Source organism: Lepisosteus platostomus, chromosome 12 (assembly GCF_059453375.1).
Source record: "Lepisosteus platostomus isolate fLepPlt1 chromosome 12, fLepPlt1.hap1, whole genome shotgun sequence".
In the NCBI taxonomy this organism is placed as follows: Eukaryota; Metazoa; Chordata; class Actinopteri; order Semionotiformes; family Lepisosteidae; genus Lepisosteus; species Lepisosteus platostomus.
The window spans coordinates 31,246,651-31,274,361 of record NC_142622.1 but is presented as its reverse complement, the minus strand read 5'-3'; the positions used below and the strand labels follow the sequence as shown (position 1 = coordinate 31,274,361).

The window sequence follows — 27,711 nt, the reverse complement described above, 5'->3', positions numbered from 1 at the left end:
ATGTATTTATTTTTTTGTTTTCCAAAAACCTTTCTTTAACCAATTTGCATTTTTCACATTTTTATTAACATTTAATTTTACATGTAGATCTACATTCCAGATTAATTATTTTGATCAGATTTAGAACGTTCTTGCTCTGAGATGCACCCAGAAACACCAGTTTTCCCAAAGCTACACACTTCATTTTAATTTTTGTTAGTGAGCCGCTTAATGCAAAGTGTTGTGGGACCTTACAGTATTGCATGAAAGGTATAAATGAAGTTTTGATGTTAATGACTTCATTTTCTCTGCTTCCATGTGTTTATTATGCCTGCATTCAAAATGTTCTTGCCCTGCATATTTATATTTCAGCCTTCTTGTTTTTATTTTCAATTTATTTTGTAGAAAAAGCCCCCAATGCTGTAAAAACGGTTTTGTAGAGTTCAATGAAGACAAGAATATTATCTTAACAGTAAGTATTTTTATATTAAACTTATACTGTGACATTGTAAAAAGTAACTTCAAAAATATATTCCTGTTGAACAGATGACTCACACCTTTTAAGCATTAAGGCAGAAATCCATCTAATTGATAAAAGTAGTGAGATTTTTTTTTATTTCTTAAAAATATATAAAGAAAACACAGTGACCTGATGAAATACAGCACAGCTGCAAAACTTAGTGTTTTGGTATTTACAGGTGCTGTGCCCCCTCTGCTTTAATAGGCATACAGGTGGTTATGCTGATTTAACATCAAAATACAGGTGCAAATTATTATTTTTTTCTTTCTTTTTAGAAAAAAAGAGTGATTTAACTATTTTCAATAGGTTTTTTTATGCAATTTATTATTTTAAATGTCTTTTAAATACCGACTTTTGTAGAGCACCTTTATACAGTATGCATAAGGAAACAAATCATTGTATGCCAGTATGATTCAATTGTACACTTTGGAGTAATTTTGATTAATTGATCTTTCCTGACCTACCATGATACACTTGAGTAACTGTTTCAAAGTGCTAAATAAGTACTAAATATAAGTACTAAATTACCATATTATCCATCCATCCATCCATTTTCTAACCACTTTATCTAATACAAGCAACGGGCGCATGGCAGGATACACCGTCAGGGTGGACACCAGTCCATTTCAAGGCACATACATTTACATGTAAGCTCACAGTCCACAATAACCCTCCCTACACCTTGTTTATTGTCCTTAATGGGTGAAAAAGAACAAACCAAAAGAACAATAGTTAATTTATGGACAGATCCTGCTCTTTTTGCTGTAGTATTTGTTGAACCATTTGTAGCTAATCATGTTCTTCAAATTTAAACTGTGTATTAAATATGCAAATGTATATTCATGCTCAGAACATGATGGTGAAGTAAAGCATAACTCATACTACAGCATGACCAGTTTCACTAAATTTCTCATATCAAATCCCTCTTTTATCACTTTATTTCATCGGTCACACCCCTTCCCCCCTGCAGCTGTCACTTTTCACTCTGCAGGGAGTCCACGCACAAACCTCAATTGTGATTTCTTTTTAAGGGAATCTTCAAATTCCCTTACACTCTCCCAGCATATTGAAGATTGTTGGTCTGACTGGTGGAATTGTTTTTTTTTACTTTCCCATTGGCGGTATTCACATATTTGCGAACTGTTCTAACACCGCGAAAATGTATTAATGTGTATTACTTAATTTATCTTTAATGTTATTTTAACATATAACATATTATGATATATCAAAATAATATACATTTCAATGTAGTACACATTATACAGGGGGTGGACAAAATAACGGAAATACCTAACAATATATTAATATCAAGGACCTAATAAGGAGTAGGGCCACCCTTTCCCTTCAGAACAGCTTCAGTCCTTCTTGGAATGCTGTCATACAAGTCCTGAACTGTGTGTAGAGGGATATTGCACCATTCTTCAAGAAGAAAAGCTTCCAGTTCTTTAAGGGATGAAGGAGGTGGAAATCTACTTTGCACTCTGCACTACAGAACTTCCCATAAAGGTTCAATGATGTTTAGATCTGGTGATTGGGGAGGCCATGGAAGGCATTTGACTTCATCCTGGTGTTCATGAAACCACTCTTGAATTTGTTTAGCAGTGTGTATGGGGGCATTATCATCCTGGAATTCCCATCATATTCCCATGGAATATGGGAACACTCATAGGGAACACTCCTGTAAAGTGGCCATTATACGACCATGCAGAGCAATCATTGGACCTAATGACTCCCATGAGATGGCTGCCCATACCATTACAGATCAGGTCCCCCACCATGTTTAACAGTTGGCAACAGACATTGTGGGTTGAAGGAATCCTTTGGCTTTCTCCAAACATGAACCTGTCTGGATGTAGGAAATAGGGTGAAAGATGACTCATCAGACCATATTACTTTTTTTCCATTGCTCAAAGGTCCGGGTTTTGTGCTCCTTACACCGGGTTATGCATCTTTGTGTATTGGCCTTGAATACAAGTGGTTTCCAAATGGCAGCCCTGCCATAAATTCAAGCTTTGTGAAACTCACGACGTACAGTTTTTGTTGAGACTGGGTCACTGAGTTGCTGATTCAATTTTTGAGGCTGTACTTTTGTGGCATTTAGAAATTATCTTGTGAAGTGTCTGTCTATCCCCGTCGGTGAGCTTGACTTGTAACCACTGTTCCTCTTTGCTGATGCAGTTAATCCTTGTTTGGCATATGCTGTCATTATTTTTGGGACTGTTCCCCTTGACACATTAAAACATTTAGCAGTTTTTGTGACCGATGCACCTGCAATTCAGGCACCAACTATTTGGCTTCTTTGAAACTCAGTTAGTTGCCTCATGTTGCTTTAAAAACTGCTAATTGTCAGACCTCTTTTATAGCTGGCAGATACTGCTTATTAGCAATCAACCTAATATGACTCACCTTTGCAGCTGCATTTGTAACTGTGATTTAGTTACTTTAAAGTTAAACTCCTTTTTCATTCTGTGTTTCTGTTATTTTGTCCTGTAAACTTGTGCATTACCTTGGAATTGAACCCAGACCATCCGCATGGCAGACAATAATTCTACATATTCTACAAAATTCTTCGTATTTTGAGCTTCCAAAATGTCCTTTTAGTTACAGATGCAACCATTCAAAACGAGGGGGGTACGCCGCGGTAACACAACGCGTCATATCGTGTCTAATCGCGTTTACTGTATAATACCGCAGTAAGATAATAGTATCCGGAATCACCACCAGGTGGAGCTAATAAAGCTTAACCTCTCATGTGCAGCATTTCAGCTGTCACCAGAAAACACCCGGTTTCGAATCCCAATCACTGCTGAGGGACAATCTTTATTCAATTAAGAATTTAAGTTGTATACTCTTTAGACTTTTAAATTTAAACTGTGTATTACAGCATGGTAATCATTATACAGATGCAGCCATTCAAAATGTGCGGGCGATACCGCATTATTTTCCGGTACGCTGTACGCAGTCTACCGCAAGTTACCGGTAAATACCGCTAGTTACCGTAAATTCTCCTATAATACGACAAGCAAAATAATAGTATCCGGAATTTCCGCAAGGTGGAGCTAATAAAGCTCAACCTCTCATGTTTGAGCTGTCGCCATCAAAGTCTTTAACGAAGTTATTACTAATAGTATTAATAATGAATGACCTTGGACGAGCTGTAAGTGTAAACTCAAAGTATTGCCCTGGTCAACATTCTTTTTTTCATTGACCGTCTTTGTAAGAGTAACACCACAGCATTTCGCAATCACGCATTTGTTTCCAGTCATGCAAAGTACAGTAATTTTTTAGAATCGATTCACCATGCCTTTCACATGCTCATAAAAGAGATTGATTTAGGAACATAAACATATTACTGTATGAAAACTGTACTGTATACAGTATGTATATGTATATTTAATGTCTTAACTGTGCCCGTTTAAGTATTGAATATTCATATGGAATTTTACCACTGAAGGGAAATCTTAGTAGCTGAGCATAAAAAGAATAGGAGCATACTGCAACGCGTGTGAAGGCCATAAACGATATTAATTTTGGAACATAAACATACAGTATTTGGCTGGTCTCGGTACTTTAAAGAAAACATACACGAAACATGGTTTCATTATGACCAGAATCGGTCTTGAGATATTTTTAACTTGATTTACAGTATTTGAGAGGTATGTCTTAATACCGATACTATGTAAATACTGCTCACTTATATGTTTCTAGGTTTATATTATGCATTTCATACGGTCAAATTACTTTTGAGCAACTAATAAGAAGCGCGAAACGGTATGCCCAGGGCGTTTTAGTTTCGTTTCGTGCTGGGACTCTGCTTTAACAATGTCGCCGTGGATTGATTAGAGATATCAAGTACATACAAGTCATTTTTTAAATGATGTAGTTCGTCTTGTAAAAATGTTACGAGTACATCATCTATCAACAATTACACAGGTTCTGTTTCCATATTGCGGATTTTGGTTACGTAATATTATTTTCTAAATTTCACGTTGTGAATATATGATTTGGGCAAACAGAGCCGCAAAGAAGTACATTATGGGTTGTTGTTTTTTTTTATCTAGTTTTATCAGTTTTATCTAGAACAAGCGATGCTTAAACCTTTGTCTGATTCTTGTGAAACTATCCACACGACAGTTACAGTACCTAGGAGTTGACTTCAGTGATGTCACTGATGGGATGTTTCTAAAAATCCATCCTCTGTAAAACGTCTTCTCTAGTTGTCCTGCATATGTATTCGCGAATGAAGCTGTGTGTTCTGAGCCTGGATCTCTACATTTCTGTATGAACCAGCTTAGAGGGCTAAAGACAGCTTGTGTTTAAATTGAGTGTAAGGTAATTTATGCTTCTAAAGTCATGGTCAGCATTTATTATTGTACTGTGCTGTAAACTTGTTCTGTGCCTAGTCACATTATTTTATAGCGTTTTTATAGCGTTATCAAATCTGGTGGCGCTGTGTGTTAGTTTCCTGACTCCCATGTCACATGGTCTGTGATTGAATCCCATGGAACTATGACTTTATTTTTTAACAAACATTTCTTTGAAAAAATGAAACGTTTCCCTTGGTCAGAGATTAAATAAAACCTCACTCGCACCAAACAAATTTATATTTGTAAATATCACAACATGATCGAATTTAAGTCTTTTTAATAACAATGAATAGTCACCTATGCGTTACAAAATATACATTTATATTGATTTGAATCGCGTTTTGATTTAAATTGTTAACGCGTGTTTAAATATATGTGTTTAAAGGCGATATACTGTATAAAAGCGCTGATTCTTATGGAGTGTGTTCCGCCGGGGATTCAAAAAAATTATTTTTTTTAATCGCGTATCTAAGGAAAATTGCAGTATAACTTTGTTCATGCACAAACAGTGGCATGTTACATTATAATTTGGGTGTCTCCTCTCGCCAGAAAGCTCTAAATAGCATTTTGAGTGCGGTTTTTGACTTTTTCTAAATTGCAACCCATAAATTAAGCTGATAAAGCTTAGACTAACTGTATTCTAAACTGTATTACAACAGCACATTGGACAATGCAACGTAAATTGCAAAAATGCACTTGGAATCTGTCCAAGCCCTCCTACGAAAATTATTTAAACTGCGACACTGATCATTCATCTCTAAATAAACTTTATTTTATATAGCGTTTTAAGCGAATAGGTAATTAGATTGCTCATAAACCTAATCGCTTTTTCTACATAAACACAGCGTGATTGCTCTCTGAAAATGCTTTTCCTTTATATTTAGGCTCAGATTTCAACTATAGATCGTATTATTATAAACTTTCTTGGAAAAATGTATTTTATGTAAACCATGTTTGCTATTAATTCATTTAGGGCTAAAATACGTTCATTGTCTTCCAATCGAGTCGAGTTGACATTGGAAGCTTGCCACTCCCGGACTGTTACACCAACGCATTAGCATGTTAAAGCGATTTCATTGAGGAGCCCAGCTACCAGTTAACACTGTACTTCCTACTTTGAAAATACCTGTGAAACCGGTTTAATTCGTCACAGCCAGCACTCCGGCAGAGAGGGGGTTGTACTCGTAAAGTAGAAGCAGGCGAGATTTCCAGAGAAAGACACCTCCCCCCCCACCTCAAAAACCCAGTAAGTACAGTACTAGTTAAGAAAGGGCGACGCTCCTCAATGAAATCACTTTAACATGCTAATACGTTGGTGTAACAGTCCGGGCGTGGCAAGCTTCTAATTTCAACCCGACCACAGCGAAAGGAACCCTTCTTTCATTTGAAGACAATGAACATACTTTAGCCCTGAATGAATTAATAGCAAACATGGTTTACATAAAAGCCCTTTTAGCCTTTGTCACTAATGAAACAAAGGTCACTAGCCTTTGTCACTAATGAAACCACTAAATAAAGACAAATATAAAAATCTTAAGATTTTTAAAATACATGACTTTGCTAAAATTTATTTGAAAATAAAAACGATTACAAACGCCAGGGGAGAGAGAGAACAGGGGAGGGATGTTGGTTTTGCATAAGGGGTGGGGCTATGGAAATGAGGTCTGTTTGGGAATGTGGAGTTACATGTTCTGGCTGTTTGTGAATTATCGTTGTTGAGTATGGAGTGTTCAGGTATTGATTTTGTGTAATGCTTTATGTTGAAAATTGAGGTGGATTTTGTTTATGATAAAGAGGATAAACTGGGATGGGAGGAGGGTTTGGTTTTGCATAAGGGGCGGGATTATGATAATTGGAGGAATTTGCGAGAGTATAATGGTTTGATATATTTGATTTTGTATTGTGGTCGTTATATATGTTTTTGGTTGGTATTATGTTTATATGGTTGTTTTTGTTGGTTGGTTGTTATTATGGTTATTAATAATACGATCTATAGTTGAAATCTGAGCCTAAATAAAAAGAAAAAGCAAGTGATTAGGTTTATGAGCAATCTAATTACTTATTCGTTTAAAATGCTATATAAAATAAAGTTTATTATTAATTTGCTGGACAGAGCGGTGAACATTATTATGCATAAGACAAAGATAACGATCCTGATCAGTTTAGAAATCTGTGTGCGCTGTAAGGTTTTTACTTCTTAAACTTTTAAAATACACGTTTCGAATAGAAAGAAATCCTCTTCCTGGTACAGTCGCATGAAGAGAGAGGCGAAACAGCCCTACAGAGCCCTGTCGCAGTACACGAATATAATCATATCGTTATTAAATTCTTTAGATACGCGATTCCATATTATATTAGCTGAAAAGCTTAAAACTACCACTTTTTCACACGCTATTTCACGTTAGATAAATTTAATTTATTTATATATTATATATTTATATCTCTGACCAAGGGAAACGTCTCATTTTTTCATGAAGAAATGTTTGTTTGTTGATTGTTATCAAAAATGACTTAGAATCGATCATGTGATATTTTGAAATATAAAAGTCAATTGATTGTCCATAATATCGCTATTCTATTTTTTCGAAGAAATGTTTGTTAAAAGAAAAGTCCAGCACCAGCTGGATTTGAACACACAACCCGTGAGTTGGTAGTCGGGCACGTAGACCAGTAGGCTACAAGGGAAGTCGCTTGAGGGGGAGGCAAAACAGCCCTACACAGCCCTGTCGCAGTACACGAATATAATCATATCGTTATTAAATTCTTTAGATACGCGATTCCATATTATATTCCCTATTAATCAAATTCTAAAAGTATGCTTGTTGACTCCGGTATCTCTTTAGCTAAAGACTTCGATGCTTAAAATGTTTAGGGAGAAATGGAATACTGGTGTGTATTTTTTACTTTAAAGTACCAAGACCAGCCATATACTGTATGTTTAAGTTCCAAAATTAATATCGTTTATGGCCTTCACACGCGTTGCAGTATGCTCCTATTCTTTTTATGCTCAGGCACTAAGATTTCCCTTCAGTGGTAAAATTCCATATAAATATTAAATACTACAACGGGCTCAGTAAAGACGTTTACTGTAAATCTTTCTACGACAGACCAACGGACCACAAGTGCCCCTGTCGGTCAACCAAGCACGTACCGCGGTACCCCGCGTCATCTTGCGTCACGATGCGCGACGCCGTAGCCAATTACCTCCGGTACGTGTCTGTACCGCGCACTTTGAATGGCTGCATCTGTACATTAAAAAGCTGGTATATTTTATGAAAGCAAGATTGCTCAGTTGGACAAAAGTACACAACCTACCATCTTTATCATAAATATTTTAATTATGCAGAAATATCTTATGCATCAAAGTCTTTACCAAAGATATTACTAATAGTATTAATAATGAATGACCTTGGACATGCTGTAAACTCAAAGTATTACCCTAGTCCACATTCTTTGTAACTGTCTTTGTAAACGAAAATACTTTATTTTTTCATTGACAAAAAGTAACACCACTGCATTTCGTTGATCCGATCACGCATTCGTTTCCAATCATACAAAGTAGGTCTTGAGAATCTCTGATTCACCATGCCTTTCACATGCTCATAAAAGATATTAATTTAGGAACATAAACATCTTACTGTATGTAAACTGTACTGTATATGGCTGATTTTGGGAGTTTAAAGAAAAAATACACACCAGTATTCCATTTCTCCCTAAACATTTTAAGCATCAAAGTCTTACATGTGGTTATTTCAGAAACGTTTTTACGTGCTCCTTCTGACCATATTATTGTACTTTTACGTACTTTGTGAAAAGTGATCGTTTTAACAAAGGCTAAGCTTTCAGCTTCAGCAACACATACGCCATATGGCCCAAATTACATACATATTTGTAATGACAATATAGTGTCGATAATATTTAATGTCAGTAATTATATCTGTAGCAGTTTGAAATTATTTGTTGTTATTAATAAATGACTTAGCTTTGAGCATGTTGTGATATTTTGAAATCTAAAAAATGTCAATATAGTATCTATGATATTTGCTATTTTAGTTTTTCAAAGATATGTTTATTTGTTAAAAGAAAACTCATGGCGACAGAAGTATTTGACCCGCGGACCTCATTATAAGGCACACACTTAAGCCTTCACACCATAGATGTAGTCACATGGGAAGCAGTGAAACACAAGCACACATATCCATAGAAAGTGTCTTATACTACTATTTGAGCTACAGTACATGAATATAATTATATTGTTATTAAATTCTTTAGATACGCGATTCCATATTATATTCCCTATTAATCAGATTCTAGAAGTATGCTTTTGTTTACTCCAATAACGAAAAGGTTAAAACATTTTGACTTTTCACAAAATACTGTATATAAACTTAAAATGGTCAGAAGGAGCACGTAAAAACGTTTCTGAAATAACCACATGTAAGACTTTGAATCTTAAAATGTTTAGGAAGAAAGTGGAATGCTGGTGTATATTTTTTCTTTAAAATACCAATACCAGCCATTTACGGTTTACATAATATGTTTATGTTCCTAAATTAATATCGTTTATGACCATCAGACGCATTATGCTCCTCTTCTTTTTATGCTCAGCTACTAAAATTTCCCTTCAGTTTAAAATTCCATGTAAATATTCAGTACTAAGCAGATTAAAATGTGCACAGTAAAAAGATTAAATTATTAAATATTTTCACTAACGACCAATGCACCACGAGTGCCCCTGTTGGTCATTTTGGCCAGCCTATCGCATACCGCGGTATAACGCAGTGGCTTGTGGGCAGTTGCATGCGGTACGGGTTTGTACCGTGCATTTTGAATGGCTGCATCTGTATGTGTTGCAGATATACAACTTGTTCTTCCAGTGATGGCCACATGGAATACTAGCATCTGATTTTCACAGCAGACACTTTGTTGATCAACTGTTTTGATAACTAATAGTTGGATGCTAATTATTATAATACATTTCTTTGTATTTTATATATCTTCTTAATATATTTATACCATATTTAAAGGCATAAATTTGTACTGGAAAATAAAATCACTTTCAGTTTGTTTGCATATATAGCACGTGTCAGCTTAAAAATGTAGTAGACCCACAAATGATTCACTTTTGAGTTTTTTCCAAATTGTTATTTGCTCATCTTATTTGAAACCTAGTGTCAGTGGATTCGATTTTACACTGACTGCGCTTTGCTGTGCATATCAAAATTAAATACTACCTGCTTTATTTTCACAGTGTAAGTATTTATTTTGAGTCAGATTTTAATGGTTTTAATTTACTAATTACTGAAACATAACCACTGTTCTGCCTGTTAGTAAGATTTGAAGAAACTAATTTGAGTTGCATGAACAGGGATTAGAAGCTGGATTTTATTGTTAAATATTGAATGACATCTATTAAGATAAATCATTTATCAATAATTTAGCATGTATTGTAAATGGAGTCACTATGTGTATGTCAGACCCCCTGATGTCACATGAACTATGTGAGGAGGGCTGTGAGTAAATAAATAATATCACTCTTTTAGGCTGTTGTCTAATACCATAAAATATTCAGCTATTTGGATGATTGAATTTAATGCTAAATTAAAGTATTTGAGATGAAGTGCCCTATAAATTTGATTAGATATATAATGTGCATACAGGAATATAAAACGAAGGAAATCATGGAAGCAATGTTAATGAATTTCTACACTTGTAAACATTTAATGGGTATAGAAACATTACACTGTATAGATGATATAATCCAACAAGCATGTTTTGTGTAACTTTTTAAAATATTCCTCAAAGATTTTATAACTACCATGAATCATAGAGGTAATTATATGCCACTCAGAGGTATTTATGCCATGACACAGTGATGGTGTAACTATATACAGATGTCCAAACATTCAGTAGCAGGAATGGAAAGGGGAATCTACCTATCTTTGTTAGAAGCTAATGTGTTTACATTATTTGAACTTAAAACATGCACATAAAATGTATGGTTTATTGAACTTGAGTGGAAAAGAAAGCTTTGCATACCACTTACGATTGCACACATGGATGAAGATGCCTTTCAATAGCTACAATGAGAGATTAAGCAATTAGGAAGGTTCACATTCATTACTTAGCTCTCATTAACATGTTGTGACATCTCAGTTTGCAGACCAATGAAAAGTGGTGACATTGCTTAGGTAATTTGTAAAATTAGTAAAGCAGAATTTGGCATTAGTTCAGGCCACATGGCCAAGGAGATACCAGCTTGGTGTCACAACTGTAATTTGTAACTTCAAATGTAAAATAATGGGTTTGAAAAATAGCTATGGAACCAAATGTGTCAACCTGTATTATTCAATAAAGCAAGCTTTGCGTCTGGAATATTAGTATAATGCCCCTGTAAGCTTCAAATATCGGAAAGTCACATGCAGATTTTTGCTGCACAAGGCTGAAATGATTATGAAAGGGATCCCAGTCTAATGTGTTCTTAATTAACTGTTCAGATTGTGTCTGTTTTTGTTCGTGTGCTCGGTGATAATGTTTAAGTTGCCAAAAAAAATATCAAAGTAATCATGGATACACATGTTCCAGGCTTATGCTTTCATAAACAGATACTTAAGTCTTCTGCAGGAATATTACTTCCTTCCCAGTACCAACCAGTGGTGCCTAGCTCCTTGACAGGTTGCTCCTCTGAAGTAGCCAGTGCCTGTAAAGATATTGCTTTAATTTGAAGATAGGAACTCAAAAGTTGTTGAGTTGTATTAGCAGAAAAACTTAAAATTGTTCTGAAAAAAAAAACTAGTGAAAAAAAGTAGTAGTTGAAACCAAAAAGTCATTATTAATGGAATATTTACATGATCTGAAAAATATCAAATATTTGGAAAAATAAATTGCTATTATTTGCCTTTGCAGGTCATAGTAGTATATAGAGATGCAGCACCCCAACTTTGAAACCAGACATCCACTGCAATCAGACGATCAAGAAAGAGGTATTGATCCGCTACAGAAGTACAACAGAAGCAAAGGTGAGTGTTGCCTTACTAAAGAATACTTTCCATTAAGATTTTAGCCAAGAGTCACAATTTTATTAACAATAGCACAAAAGGCTCTGCATAAACCAGATTATATATATATATTTATATAATAACTACATTAAACTACTGAAAAGATTTCCATATTAATGGATTTGAGTGGAAAACCCTACATGCTTTTTATAATCTGGAATTATAGTCTAATTCCAGATGTCAGCAATTGAGAGCATAAGCAATTACAACCTTTCAGTGAAATCTAATCCATCCAGATAAAAAACAAGGAGAATACTTATGGGGAAAATGGACTTGCCTCCAGAAAAAAATTGTCATCAAATACATCCCATTCTCCCCATTTGTTTGCAAATGTCTTTTTTATGAGATGAAGACAAGTTTGGAAGGAGGTTGACATTCGTTGGGGCATTTCTTTATTTGCAAATAGGGTTTGAGTCCATCCATTGTTTTTGTGCTGTCATGAAACATCTGAGTAAAGAAGGAATTGCTTGGTTTGGAGGTGACACTCATGAACACAGTGTTTATATCCTTAAATGAGTTTCAACAGACATCTGGAGTTTTTCGGTATTTACGAATAATCCATATGATTCAAGTAGAGCTGTTCTTTTTTCTCTTTGCAAATATACTGAGGAAATAACAAAAAAGTGAGGGGTAAGTTTGACAGTTGACTTTTAATACTCCCAAATGATTTACTAGGGAGAGGTCTTTTGAGTAGGATTCATTTTTGTGTTTTCTAGTATAGATTTTGCAAATGTGTGATTTTGTTTCGTAATGTTTTCTATTTCCATATTTTACTGCTTTCTTTTAGTATGGTGCTGAGCGTCTGGTATATTCTACCATTTTCCTCATTTAACGCGCCTTTTAAAAATGCATGAACAACTGCAAATGTCAAATTGATAAAGGAAATGAAGATTCAAATTTTGTAACTTGTGTATCCTTTTGTGTAAAATATCTAGTGGAATGAAAAGACAATCAAGTTTCAAAGGATATTCCAATTCAATTAATTAAATTAAGTGTCAGAATGCCTCAATTTACTTTAACATTTCCTTGTTGAAGTCTCAATGTGACTAATGACACATTTTTAAATGATTCATTTTCTTGTTCTCCAGGGTATTTATCACATTTTCTTGCAAAGAAATGTAGCGTTTGACTGAGGAACATTAATTTAAATACTTATTTTCTCTAGTGTGTGTATTTTTCAAGTTGCTTGTGAAATAAAGTGGTATTTACCAATGTCAAGATCCAGTATATATGAGTGAGTGTGTGTACTTGTTGTAGCTTTTGTAGACAGTACGTGACTAGGAGAGGAAAACATGCGCTGCCTGCTACATGGTGTTTGGTTGTCTTTCTCTGTATAAAAATTCAACAGAACTCAAAATGGACTACAATAAGGAGCGGTTCCTTCCTTGCATTTTTTAATCTAACAACAAAGAATTAAAAGCACACTTAGAGTCTGTGTGATGTTTCTGAATAAGAAGAAAGCATGAAGTAAACATATTTTGGACATAACATATTTGTAAAGGAACACGTCATAGGTTTATTCCATGCTGAAAAGAGAAGAAAGAAATCACAACATTTCGGCTGTGGAGCCTTCTCCAGGTGTAAGCAGTGTAAGAAGGCTCCATAGCCGAAACGTTGTTTTCTTTAAATAATAATAATAATTGCTTACACTTATATAGCGCTTTTCTGGATACTCCACTCTAAGTACTATACCAGTAATGGAGACTCCCCTCCACCACCACCAATGTGCAGCATCCACCTGGATGATGTGACGGCAGCCATAGTGCGCCAGAACGCTCACCACACATCAGCTATCAGTGGGGAGGAGAATAGAGTTATGAAGCCAATTCATACTTTCTTCTCTTTTCACTTTTCTTCTCTTTAATAAACCTATTACTTGTTCCTTTGCAGCCTACGCATGCTGACGCAGCTACCCACCTGAATTGCATATTTGTGTTTGTAATTTAAAACCCAATCTTTAATGCTAAGATATTTTTCATTTTTAAAGCACCATTGCAAACCTACAGATACTGTACACAGTGTTGAAAGAAAAACACAATAAAATATAAAAGAAAAAGTTAACCAAGAATGTACAAGATAAACTGTAGGGCAGTCAGACACAGGTCCTAGTAAAAAGGTGAGTTTTGAATTTACATTTGAAGAGAGTACACTAATTTGTATGAAGTAGAATCAAAGGGAAGAACATTCCATAACAAAGGAGAAAAAGCACACTCGCCAAAAATCTGAGGTTTAGTCCTGGTACAGTGAGCAAAGGACTAACTGAACATAACCTACTAGAGGAGTTCAGAAATGTATGATGGAGCCTTTTAAAGCCTTAAAAGTCAATAACAATATCTTGTATTGAATATGTGAATTTAGTATTAACAATATCCTGTAGTTTGTACATTAATAATAAAAAAAAACGGAATTCATTTTTGCATCACATTTCGAAATACATGATTATGTGGACACGTTAGAATCCAGAAACAGTTGATAACAGTTGGAATCCTCCATGTTCCCTCTCATGACATTGCTGGATCCTGACCTGTCTTGATATGATTTATATCATATGGAGTTTTGATCCATAGTACCTGCGGAAGGACAACAGAGGCTTGGAGTGCTGCTCTTGTTGCATTCGGGGCCATGTTGTGTGGCATTTCCATTGAAGCTGTTTGACTGCATTTTCGGGTCTTTGAATGGAAATCTAGAATACTACTGGGATGTAGTTATTTTTGTCTTTGTGTTGCATTTTTTTGTTTGGGGAAAATACAATTTCTGCTTGACTTATTGCATTAATATAGTTCAGTTCCTAATTTAAGATGTGATAATTCAGCCCTTTTTTCCTCTCCTGAAGACCACTCTCATCACAGTTGGTGACTTCTCATGTACAGAATCACATCTGTAGAACTCACTGCCCCATATTAATTAGAGAGTCTGTGGCTGTTGGCATTTGCAAACCTCACTCAAAGTGATCTTAAGGCTTTTCTCACTAAAGATTTAATGTATTTAATTTTTCTATTGGTTTAACTGTTTTTCTTTTATTTTTCCCGGTTTTTACCATTTTTTGTATTATAGCTATTACAATACCTTGTAAATCTAAACATAGAGCTATTTTGTTGAAGCTTGTTATGTGTACATTTGAATTTCAGTAGGACCTTCATGTAGCCAATGACATTTGCAGCAGTCTTTTACTGTAGGTGAAAGGTGCAATGTAACTGTCAATCAGTGAAACATATACCCCATGAGGTTCAAAGTGAATAGCTTGTCTACAGCAAAATCAGATGCTGCTTTGAGATAATGCAAGGCCATTTTCCTAGCCACAGAGTTAGTCCATCTTGTCTGACCTGGGAAGAAGCCTGGTGTAAGATAACAATCATTAATTGTAGTGGCTGTGCATTTGAAAGGTGCCAAGAAAAAGTTTTTAAACCCCTTAGGATTTTCACATATTTCATATTTGAAACCTAAAATGTCATAACAAGTATGGTCCTAAGATTTCAAATACAGTCTTAAATGTGGTTTTAGGTCTTAATCTAAGCCATAATAATAGATAATGGTAACTGGATTAAACAAATTACATGATACTTTTTCAATATTTCTTTATCCTCAAATGATGCAGCATTCAATATCCATGTCTGACCAATTTGTGAACTATTAAATTCAGTAACTGGTGGCAGCTCCTTAAGCAGTAATGACTGCAACTAAACATTTCCTGTAACCGTTGATTCTGTAACTGTGGGATTTAGGTCTGGACTTGATCTACACCAAACATACAATTTCTTCTTCTGAAGCCATTCTTTTGTAAAACTTCTTTTAAGTTTAAGATTGTTGTCTTGCTGCAAGACCTACTTTCGGTCCAGATTCAGGTCACAGACATTACTTTTTCACACAGTGCCAGCTGGTGTTGGATAACTTTGTTCATTAAGTGAAATAAGTAAAAACAAAATGTGTTATTTGTTCACTCAGGTTCCCTTCATCTAATATTAGATCTTGGTTGAAGACCTGAAAACATTCAGTCAAACATTTGCAATAATAGAGGAAATCAGAGGAAATCAGAAAGGAAGCAAATACTTTTTCACGACACTGTATAAGATTCTCTAGAATCTTCTGCTACAATACAGAATTCATGGTTCTATCAATGTGGCAGATCCTGAGGCAGCAAACTAGCCGGGAACCTTCACAGTCCCAAAACCATGCTTGACGATTGAAATGGTTCTTCTGTTTTAAAGCAGTATTTGTTTTTTTTCCAAATAGTTTCTCATTGAGGCCTACCAGTGTTCAAAAGAGTTCTACCTTTGACTCATCTGTCCAGAGAATATTGTTCCAGAAGCCCTGTGGGCAACAATGTTCTTTTTGTAGATCAGTTGTTTTCTCTCTTGCTGTCCTTCCATGAACACAATTCTTGTTCAGTTATTTTCTGATAGTTGAGTCAGGCACAGTCACATTAGCCAAGGTGGGATTCCCCTGAAGTTCCTTGGGTTTTACTCTGAGGTTCTTTATAACTTCCTTGATGATTTCTGGTTTGTTCTGACAGAGATTTTGGTAGGATGACTGCTCCTGGGTAGAGTGACTGTGGTCTTGTACTTTTTTCATATTTAGACAATCTGACAGTGGATTGGTGGCACACAAACTAGAAATAGTTTTGTAACCCTTTTACGGATTGATGAGCATCTCATCTCTTTTTCTTAGGTCGTCAGAGATTTCCTTAGATTGTGCCAAGACTTGTTTTAACACACCTGTATGATGAAGATTACAATATTTCTGATCTTAATATAGAGTGAGACCTTCCAAACACAGCCCCAGGTTGAATAATACAGACACCTGATTCTAATGTATTTCCTTAGTTGAGCTAATAAAACTAGGGGTTTGCTTACTTTTTCCCCTGTACCTTAGTTACTCATTGTTTCATCCATCATTTGGTTTTCAGGAGACACGGAATCGGTTGGTGTAAACCCTTTTAATATTTACATAAAGACTGGTTTTGATTCAGGGAGGCATGGTTGCGCTATGTTTAGCATTGCTCCCTTGCAGCACTGGGGCCCTGGGTTCAATGCCAGACCTAGGCTGCTTTCGATGTAGAGTATGTATGTTGTTCCCATGTTTGCATGGGTTTCCTCTGGGTGCCTTGGTTTCTCCTGCAGGCTAATAGGTTAATTGGCTTCTGGGAGAATTGGCCCTAGTGTGAGAGTGTGCATATCTATGTCAGCGTGTGCCCTGTGATGGACTGCCATCCCATGCAGAGTGTACCCTGCTTGTCATGGTACAACTATGAAATTTCAATATTTATCGCTAGGATTCATTATAATTGTTTTCTCAGCATTCTAAGATAGTGGATTTAAAAAGTTCTCATTATTGTGATTGTATGACAAGGCATCAAAATCAGGATAGGTGATACAAGTCTGAATCAATGTTTATGCGCCTTACTGAGAATATAATATGTGCAAAACATTGACAGTTCTGAAAAGTATAATACTGAGACCATGAGTATGTAATTTATGAGTATGTCTGTTTACCTGTGTTCACAATTAAAGGTTGGCATTTTGAGGGCCTTAAAAGAATTTTAAGATATTTCTAGAGCTTGTACCATTTTGTTAAATAGTTCTTGATACTTGATGGCTAAAATTATGCATCTGATGCAAATCCAGTTTTCCAGATGTCTTTGTTAATGACAGATTAGACAGGCAAAACTTTCAGATGTGAGAATTAGTTGTTTTTATACTGGAAAACTCACCATACAGGTGTGACTTTTAAAATAGTGCTTTAATCTAACTTTGAGTTAATTACATTATTAGAATATGTTTGTTAATATTATGTTTTCTTTTGCATGCAACTGAAATCACATTTGACCTCAGTAATACAGGACCTCAATTATGGAAATATTTTGGCCTGTCAATGTTAATTTCTTTAAAATTTAAAAAACAAGAATATCTTTTTACTGACTGATTAACATCTTCATTAATCACCTTACATTTTCACAGTCAAATGACCATTCTTTGATAAAGAAAAATGTCTTTTATGTGATTCTTTTCACAATTTTGACTGTTTGAAAAGGCAAAGACTAAAATTATGCCCTTAAACAGCAAATAAGTATTGTATGAATTGTTCTCTTGCTAGAGACATTTTTTTGAATCAAGCCATATTCTGCAGCTTTACAGTGTGGGAGGATGGTTACTAAGAGAAAAACAGGAAAAAAGAAATATGTTCCATGTTGGTAATAAACAAATCGTGATACCTGTATTTGAAAGCTAATCCTGAGATAACATTTATAGCTTTCTCGTTTATATTTAAGAAATAAACAAAAAAGTTGCAAACAGGTGTTATGTGCAGTCTGATAAAAAGCTAAAGTTAATGTGGTTCAGAATAGAAAAGCATAATTATACTGTGCTGGATTTTGAAAAACCAGAGATTTTTGCATTTTAATTAGGCCAGGTATTTTTATTGATTTTACTGTTATTACACTTTGATCCATCATTAATCATTCATATTTATGGTCAACCATTTAATGTTATGCACACCTGTATTATTGTTTTTTCTGTCTGTTGTGCTGTGTTTTGTAGATCTTAATATGTGTTAGTTGAAATAGCTTCTGGTAATATAATAGAGTTTGTTCCTAGCTAGTGTTGTATTATAGAGCAGATATTTTCTGTTATCTACATAATTCATGGGGAGTACAATCTGCAGCAGGCATTTCAGAATTCACTAGCTCTGTGATGGCTTATTGTACACAACATACTGTGAACATCACATTTTCTTGTAGCCTTTTTAGAGGCAAATGAAGCAGCCTGTGCAAAATGGTTGTGGTACTTAACCTCAGATGAGGCTCAAACTCAATTTATGTAAAATCTGTTTTTTTTTTTCCATTAGTTCCCTATTAGCTATGATAGATTGGAGTAATACAGAAAATACCATGATAACTCTTAGCTCATAGGGTGAACTAAATGCCAATCACTGTTTGTGTCATCATTTCTAATACGACTCTCTGTCTACACTGAGCTTTTCGCTGACCCCCTGAGAAAATTCTAAATTGGTCCTTTTCTGTTCTTATCATTAGGTAATGTAGCTTTAATTTCTCTTTGTTTTAAATTCCCCAAAGTTGCACTCTGTGCATTGTTATTAAATTTTTTACTGTAAACGCAAACCTTAGGGCTCATGGCTTTATAGACTAGTGCTCCCATGGTTCTCTTTCAGGGTTAGCCTCATTTCATATTCTCAGCTTCTTCTGAGCAGTGAAGAAATCCTTTTGAAAGCTTTCTGCTCTCAATGACCTCAACTGACTTTTTACTGTGGCTGCTGATATACTACTGTAAGGTGTTTTCCAGGAGCAGACCTTTCCATCTGATCCCGAGGTTATGTTGGTTTGGGCAGTTTTTTCTGACTCCTCTTTGTTCCAAACAACTATTTTCTTTCATTTCTAGACATGATGAAGTCGCTGAGTCCACGCCTTTGCTTGCAAACCAGACAGCCACATTCGGTCTGGCAGATTGGTTCACTAGATAGATGGTGCCGATGTAATCAGAGTTTTTGCCTGCAGTTCTGATAGCATCAGCAAAGTTTCAACTCACTCTTCTTGTGTTTACGTGTACACCCTCTTAACCAGATGCAAAGACCATAGATATCCTAAAGTTTTTGTTTCTTAGACATAAACACACAGACTGTTATGCAGTGCACCTGTAGTAATTTTTTAGGGATTTCAGGAATGAATCTTTGACATGAAAATCTAAAATGTTGACATGAACAAACCCAAGTGGAGGTGGCAAGTGCCATCTAACACAGCACTTGAAGTTCTGCCAGAATTATCAGTTAACAATTAACAAATTGCAATAATTTATTATTAAAAAACAATTCTGCATTCTGCATTCTGGACACACATGAGCTAAAGAACTAAACTAACAAAAGCACAGTTTTTAATGTTTCTCTAAAAGTTAAAACATAAACTGTCCAAAGATGATAGCAGTTGCAGTAATCTCCTCTTTCATGGTTTTAAATATTTCTTTTTGACTCATATTTTGACCTTTTTCCAGTATAATTTAAATTTTGTTTACAGGATTTGCATACTGACCAGCAGATGTCTGTGTATGTTGACTAAGAAACTCTTTATTCCTCCTGCTTTAGTACACCATCGCATCATAAATTGTATAGGACATTGACTGTACTTTGTTTTGCAGAACTGCAGCAAGTCATTTAATCAATTTAATATTGCAGTATGTTATCATTGAGAACAAAAATTCAGAACTAGTATAAAAATATCATTTTTTTCAGAAGGGTAAGTTTGTTTTAGATACAATAAAATATGTTGTTGAGATCTGTATGTTTTTAGTGAGTCTTTTTCAACAGTTACATAAAACATACCAGGTGAAGACTAGAACGTTCTTTGTGGTATATCCCTGTATATACTATAAGTCAATTCATAGTCTTTTCATGCCTTTTTATGCCATCCACCTTTCTTTTTCACATTGGACCAATTAAAATAGTATTCTTATCTCTGAGTTGTGGGTTCAAATGTGGGACGCTGCTATTGTATTGTGAGCAAGGTACTTCACTTAAGCCAGCGTCACACTACACGACTTTTCCTAGGATTTAGTCGTAGCCTTCATTTACATAATCTAAGATAATCACAGCAAGTTGTAGATAGTCGCAGAGCATGCCCGTTACCGTCGGTTGTGTAGTATGACACCTCCAGCGACTCAGTCATAGTGCTCTTAACAGCCCCTATGGCTCTATGCAACACGCTGCGACAAAATCGAACTGGTTTGATTTTCTCATTGCGAGTCACGTCTCTGCGAAGTCAACAGCCAATGAGCACTCAACCAGAAGTACCACGACCAAACAAATGTAGTGGACTCCATGTTTTTTGGCGTATCCTCTTTTTTTTTATTCTCATCACAAAGGAGTGCACAGGTTACAGCGAAGGCGACAACTACCTGCTTGTTCTCCATGTTGTTTGTTTACTTTTGTGTGGTGCTCTTTTATTCTGGTGTGCTCCACGTTGATTGGCTGCCAAAAAGAAGCGACCTCGCGGTACTTTTGCGGCGCAATATAAGATTTGGAACCGTGATGAAAAGTCGTGAGGGAATCATGTATTCACCCCCTACGATTACTAGTTTTATAATTTGACACCCTTTAGGACAGAAAAGGCAGCGAGATTCAGCAAGCGAAGTCGTTAAATTTGGCCTGCTCTCTGACTAGAACTTGTGTCATGTCATGTAGTGTGACACCAGCATTAGCCTACTCTATGTATGATAGGGCACAATTGTAAGTCGCCTTTGATAATAGAGTTCACCAAATAAATTTGTACGTGATGCATAAGACCAAGGTATATAGGTTTGAAATACATACAAATAAAGTTTACAATAGTTTCATGGTATTTAATTTTAAAGATAAAACAAATTAAATAACATCTGATCGTGCACATACTGTTTCATCTGAAATTTCTCCTCCTAGATAGTTATTTCATGAATGTAATCATGTATTGCCCTCTAGAAAATCAATCTGTACCACATCAGAATTCACCATTAAATTACATATAATTAAATTACATATAATATAAACAAAATATTTTCAAGCAAAATAATGTAAAAATAAAATGTACAAAAATGAGATCAGTTGTGCATCAGTTATAAAGTGCAGCAAAATGTTTAACTGCAGTGCCATTTTCTGAAAGTAAGACATTGTATTTTTATTTTTAATTTGTTACATAAATCAATTATATACATATATTTATACATTTTGTCCTCTGCTCATTAATAATCTCTTTAATTACACATGCAAGTCTATAACTATGGGCCCGGTGGATTAAACAGTGGTAACTAAAGAAGACTAATGCCTTCTGCATCATTTCTGCAAAGTGCAACGTAGCCTATACTTGTGCACCTTTTGTATTCATTGTAGATATCCTCAACTCTTGTTCTTTCTTTGAGGGGCAAAGGTGTGAGAAGATCATTTTAAAACATGTCTAAAGTGTGAACACAAAGCAATCTGCTGTGCTGTGTCACTCATGTTAACAGGTTGATTGAACTGCAGTGAACAACATTTGCAGTGCTTTAAGTGCTGTTGGTTCTGAAAGACATCTCCAGACAAAGATTCTACTCATCTTATTATACTGGAAGTACCAAGCGACATGCTCTCAATTACTATCACCATTTCTTATTTGTTTTTGAAGTTGAATAGTCAGTGGGCACATTCTTTGTTTCTTTAATTACATTCCAATCCGTAAATGATTTCTCATGTTTTGCCGGGAGATGGCAAGTGCAAAATGACGGTTCAGTGCAGGCTTTAACTTTTGCTGCTGTCTTAGATTCTTGAGTTTTCAAAATTGCCTTTTGTTTAACTTTATTTATATAAACCTTTCAACGAAAAGCTATCCCTGAATTGACTATGCATCTTTATCTGGTATTTGCGTGATCTGTAATTTCATTAGATTATGGCTATTTTATGTTGTACATTTCATCTTTAACTATTCCTTTGGCTAATGCACACGTGCAATTGAACATTATATACATATTAACATATACGTTCCATGTGTTGCATTGCAACTAATACAACCACTAATCTTAAATTAATTAATCAAATGTGGGTAATTGAAAACTTGAAAATTTTATTGTATAAGCACAATATACAGAACAGAATGAGAAGCCAAGTGTTCAGCGGACCTACAACTTTCTGTACTGCTCTGTCTCTTGTATTTTGTGCTTGTCTAAAGTTACTACAGACGCAGCCATTCAAAGTAAACCCGTACTGCACGCAACTACCTACATCATACCACGGTACGTGATTGGCTGGCCAAAATGACCAACAGGGGCACTCGTGGTGCATTGGTCGATAGTGAAAAAATTGAATCATTTAATCTCTTTACTGTGCATGTTTTAATCCGCTTAGTATTGAATATTTATATGGAATTTTACAACTTAAGGGAAATTTTAGTAGCTGAGCATATAAAGAAGAGGAGCATAACGCGTCTGATGAATATAAACTAGATTAATTTAGGTACATAAACATCATGTAAACTGTATATGGCTGGTATTGGTAGTTTTAAGAAAAAATACATACCAGTATTCCACTTTCTCCCTAAGCATTTTAAGCGTCAAAGTCTTACATGTGGTTATTTTGGAAACGTTTTTACGTGCTCCCTCTGACCATATTAAGTTTATATACTTTGTGAAAAGTAATAATTTTTTAACCTTTTCTGCGAATACGCTCGTTATCAGAGTAAACAAAAGCATACTTTTAGAATTTGATTAATAGGGAATATAATATGGAATCGTGTATCTAAAGAAATTCATAACAATATAATTATATTCGGCTGTTGTATATGCGGCTGTTTCACTGCTTTCCACGTGACTGCGTCTATGGTGTGATGGCTTAAGCTTGTGCCTTATAAGCCTGAGGTCTGGCGTTTGACCCTAGCTGTCGCCATTAGCTTTCTTTTAACAAATAAACATTTCTTTGAAAAATTTAAATAACAAATAGAATGGACACTATATTGACATTTTTTATATTACTAAATATCACAACATGTTCGAAACTAAGTCATTTATTAATAACAACGAATAATTTCAAACTGCTACTGATATTATTACTGACAATAAATATTATCGACACTATATTGAATTTGTTGGTCTTTCTAAATATCACAAAACATTCAAAGTTAATTGATTACCATTTTCCACGAATACTTGCGCTCGTTGTCACAGTAAAAGAAACTCATACTTTTCAGAATTTAATTATTTAAGCAATAAGTCACAAGAGGCCGTGCTATATCGTGGATATAGTCACAGTTAAAAGGTATTGTGAGGCCCGACACGATGTGAAGCGAATTAATGAGCAAATTCACAGAAAAGGTTAAAACATTCTCACTTTTCACAAAGTATATAAACAATATGGTCAGAAGGAGCACGTAAAAACGTTTCCAAAATAACCACATGTAAGCCTTTGATGCTTAAAATGTTAAAGGAGAAAGTGTGTATACTGGTGTGTATTTTTTCTTTAAAATAACAATACCAGCCATATACAGTTTACGTAATATGTTTATGTTCCTAAATTAATATCTTTTATGAGCATGTGAAAGACATGGTGAATCGGAGATTCTCAAAACTTACTTTTGTATGATTGGAAATGAATATGTGATCTGATCAACGAAATGCTGTGGTGTTATTTTTTGTCAATGAAAAAATAAAGTATTTTCGTTTACAAAGACGATACAAAGAAAGTGGACCAGGGTAATACTTTGGGTTTCAGCTTGTCCAAGGTCTTTCATTATTAATATTATTAGTAATATCTTCGCATAAAATCTTTCTGCATAATTAAAATATTTATGATAAAGGTGGTCGGTTGTGTACTTTTGTCCAACTGAGCAATCTTGCTTTTATAAAATATACCAGCTTTTTAATGTTTAATGATTAACATGCTGTAATACACAGTTTAAAATTAAAAGTCTAAAGAGTATACAACTTAAATTCTTAATTGGTTAAAGATTGTCCGTCAGCAATGATCGGGATTTGAAACCGAGTGTTTTCTGGTGACAGCTCAAATGCTGTACATGAGAGGTTAAGCTTTATTAGCTCCACCTCGCCGTTTTACAAGGTGATTCCGGCTACTATTAACATAATCTAATTTGCATCCGGTAAAATGCGGTATGACATGAAAAAATTTGTCTAATGTGTGTGATAATTGTCTAATAGAATATTTATTGATATATCAGTATCTGTTGATAGATGTTGCACATGCATAATCTGGTTTTATATCATTTATTGCCTTAAACACAAAATCCTCCCAACAGGAGTATTTAATGTGTAAGATTTATGATGATCATTATCTGTTCAGGTTCACAGTAATACAAAAGTAGTCATTTCAAATATATTGTAGTATTGAGTTGAGTCCTGTATATTATATAAGATAATTAATCTAAAATATTCAGGTTGGATTAACTGTTCCTTGTAAATTTTAAATGAGGATCAGTAGAATTAAAATAATCTAGGGATACAGTATCTCATGTTCCATAACTATTAGGTGGACAACATTTATACCAAGTGAATTATGAATTATGAGAAAGAAAGGGATTAGACCCAGGTCTGGAAATGTTTCTTCACTATGATTCATAAATAAATCTGTACAAATAATTGCAAAAGCCCTACCATACAAGGTATGTTTCTGTAAGCTATTGTTTACATTTCTAGACACATTTCTATGTGTCAGCAAATTAAGAAAGGTGAAAATACTCTTAGGGTAAAATTCTAAATATTTCAAGAGTGTGTGTTAGAGACTTTCAGTATCTAACCTGAGCAATATGACATTATCCTTAAATTCTATTTTTGATTAAAAAAATCAACATATATTTAGAAAGTGGTTAAATAAGGGAATGCCAGAGACTTTAGGTCTACCTGATGGATCATCTAAAGATTCTTATATTTTGAGAAGTATGTTAAAAGCTAGATAAACAGTCTGTTTTGTAATTAGTAAATCTTTTTTGCTTTCATTTATCCAGCCTTTCACCAATAGACATAAAATAAAGCCACCAATTTCATTATTAATTTCTTGTGTTGGATTACTCATGAATAGAATATAGAATTTATTTTTCTGAAAATCCACTATTGTACTGTATTTTACTGCTCAATCTTTAGCATAACAATTGCTTCACATTTATTGGTGGATTTTATTACCAAATTTAAATTTGGTTGGCGTCACTTCAAGGCTTTAAGCTCTGGCCAACTCAGATCACGTCTTCCCTTATAATGTTTCATGGATGGTTTACTAATTTTTTTTTCTACCAAACAGTTATAGGCAGTGATAGAGGGATTCATATTGGCATTACGCAAACACATATGATTTTATTTTTGAAAGGATTTTCACTTTATCACTGGAATTGGAATTGGCACCTGGCTTCTGATTATAATATATTAATTTGATTTTTTGTTTTCTGTCCCTGATTTGATTTTTGAATTTCTGATTTTTTGTTTTTTCATAACTATGAAAAAAGATTCATTTGCTTTATGCTGATGTATCAAGTCACAAAGCAGAGTTCTGAAAAGCTCAGGTTGTGTATAGAATAAAATGCTGTCTTAATTTTGCTAATAAAAATATATAGTATTCAACCATTGTGCAGCTTCTGTCTAAAGTGCTATTGTAAGCATTATACTACTGCAGTGAAAACAAGTTTAATGGTCATGTTTCGTGGATATTGTATTTCTAATTATATTATAAATATTTTCAAAAAGATTAAAAAAATGTTTTTGGTTACGTTGAAATGAAGCGTTGAAAGCAAATACACTTTGCTTAGATGCTTAGATGGAAATTCCTAGTTGGGGGCGGATATAGAAATTGCAAATGAGGTTTTTAAGTTTTTATATATCTGGATGAGTAATTTTTGAAACAGCCCTACTTTTATGTTTAATATTACTTAAATATTTAATTCACTATGGTATATAAAATTAATAAAACTGTCAATATAGTATTGCATTTTGTTATTGGAGGAAGACTATCGCCTAGGATCCGGGCATTGGCTAGCAGTTGAACCCAGGTGTTTTGCGTGACAGCCGAGAATTCTTCTGCTGAGCGACCAGTGCCTCTCACTGACAGAGTTACAATGTGCACCTGGAAGTCATTCTTTGAGTCTTTCAAAGGTTAGACACTTCTAACTTCTTTTTTGTTTTTTATGCGTTTATTTGCTTTTAAATAAATTGTTTTAAAGTCTCTATGTATAATATATTTTCAATTAAAAACCTAAAATAAAATTTTCTAATTGCTATTTATTACTTATTATTAATTATTATTTCATGCCATGTCATTTACCAAACCGCTTTATACCATACGGTGTTGCGGGAAGCCAGAGCCTACCCGGCAAGCAACGAGCACAAGGCAGGGTACATCCTGGATGGGGCGCCAGTCCATCGCAGTACTAATTATTAAGTATACTGTATTTAATGGAAAAACTGAAAAATTCGGTTAGTGTTACTGTACATAATAAATAGCACAGGAGATTACATATAGGTTAATAAACATTTAATTTTCATTTTTAAAATAAGCGTTGTGTGACAGCAACCTGTAGCTCTGTGGTACAGCAACCTGTAGCTCTGGTACATTAAAGGTTCACTGTGCCACCCAACAGTTTTACAGAGTAGTACAGTCCAGCATCATATTATTTTGAGAAAATAAAAAGGGTGTTAGGAGGTACGTTCTTTGTGGTACACTGAAAACCACCCCAAGCATTCTGAGTGGCCACATCTGTACATCACCAACATTTCCCAACCCAATGTACTCAAAAGTACATATGAATATTTATAAGATTTAAACCAAAGCTAGAGAGGAAACAACCTTTGGTCTCAGAAAAATGTGTTAAGGGGTGGATTTAAGAAGGAAACTAACAGCTCCACAAATATTAAATTACAGCTCCTTTCCCATCAGTTAATTTGGTTATAAATTACTTCAGTGCACAATACCTCTTAGGTTCAGTTCATTAAGGAGGGGACCAGTGATAAAAATGAATTGTAGGCTGTAACTCACTCTCTGCTTTCTTGTTGCTTCTCCCCTCCTGCTTAATTTTTGTCTCCCATTTATTGTTTCTTTTTATAAGTATGCTACATGACCGCATTAGCTAACGGTAATCTTCTGGAAATTTCCAGCCTGACAAGTGGCCCTGCCATCTGGTCTCCATTTGTATATGGCCTGTTATCTAGTCAGATAACCACTTCAGCTGCAGAAACACCCCCTTATCTAGAAATTTAATCATACTGGTGTTTGGCGTTGGGAAGTCCCTTTTAAAGATTATGGATAACGATTAGTGTGGTCGCAAGCAACCACTGGCTAAGTAAATATTGAC

The 27,711-nt window shown here is 34.8% G+C and overlaps 1 protein-coding gene across 1 annotated transcript in view; it reads left to right on the top strand.

Moving 5' to 3' along the window:
• The window catches only part of tbc1d5 (TBC1 domain family, member 5), a 234,540-nt gene that overhangs the window by 78,416 nt on the left and 128,413 nt on the right, over positions 1-27,711 (top strand). Inside the window, exon 3 of the mRNA XM_088601617.1 lies at positions 11,773-11,885. Coding sequence (XP_088457743.1) covers positions 11,792-11,885 — 94 coding nt within the window. The 5' untranslated portion in view covers positions 11,773-11,791. The remainder of the gene's footprint in view (positions 1-11,772; positions 11,886-27,711) is intronic.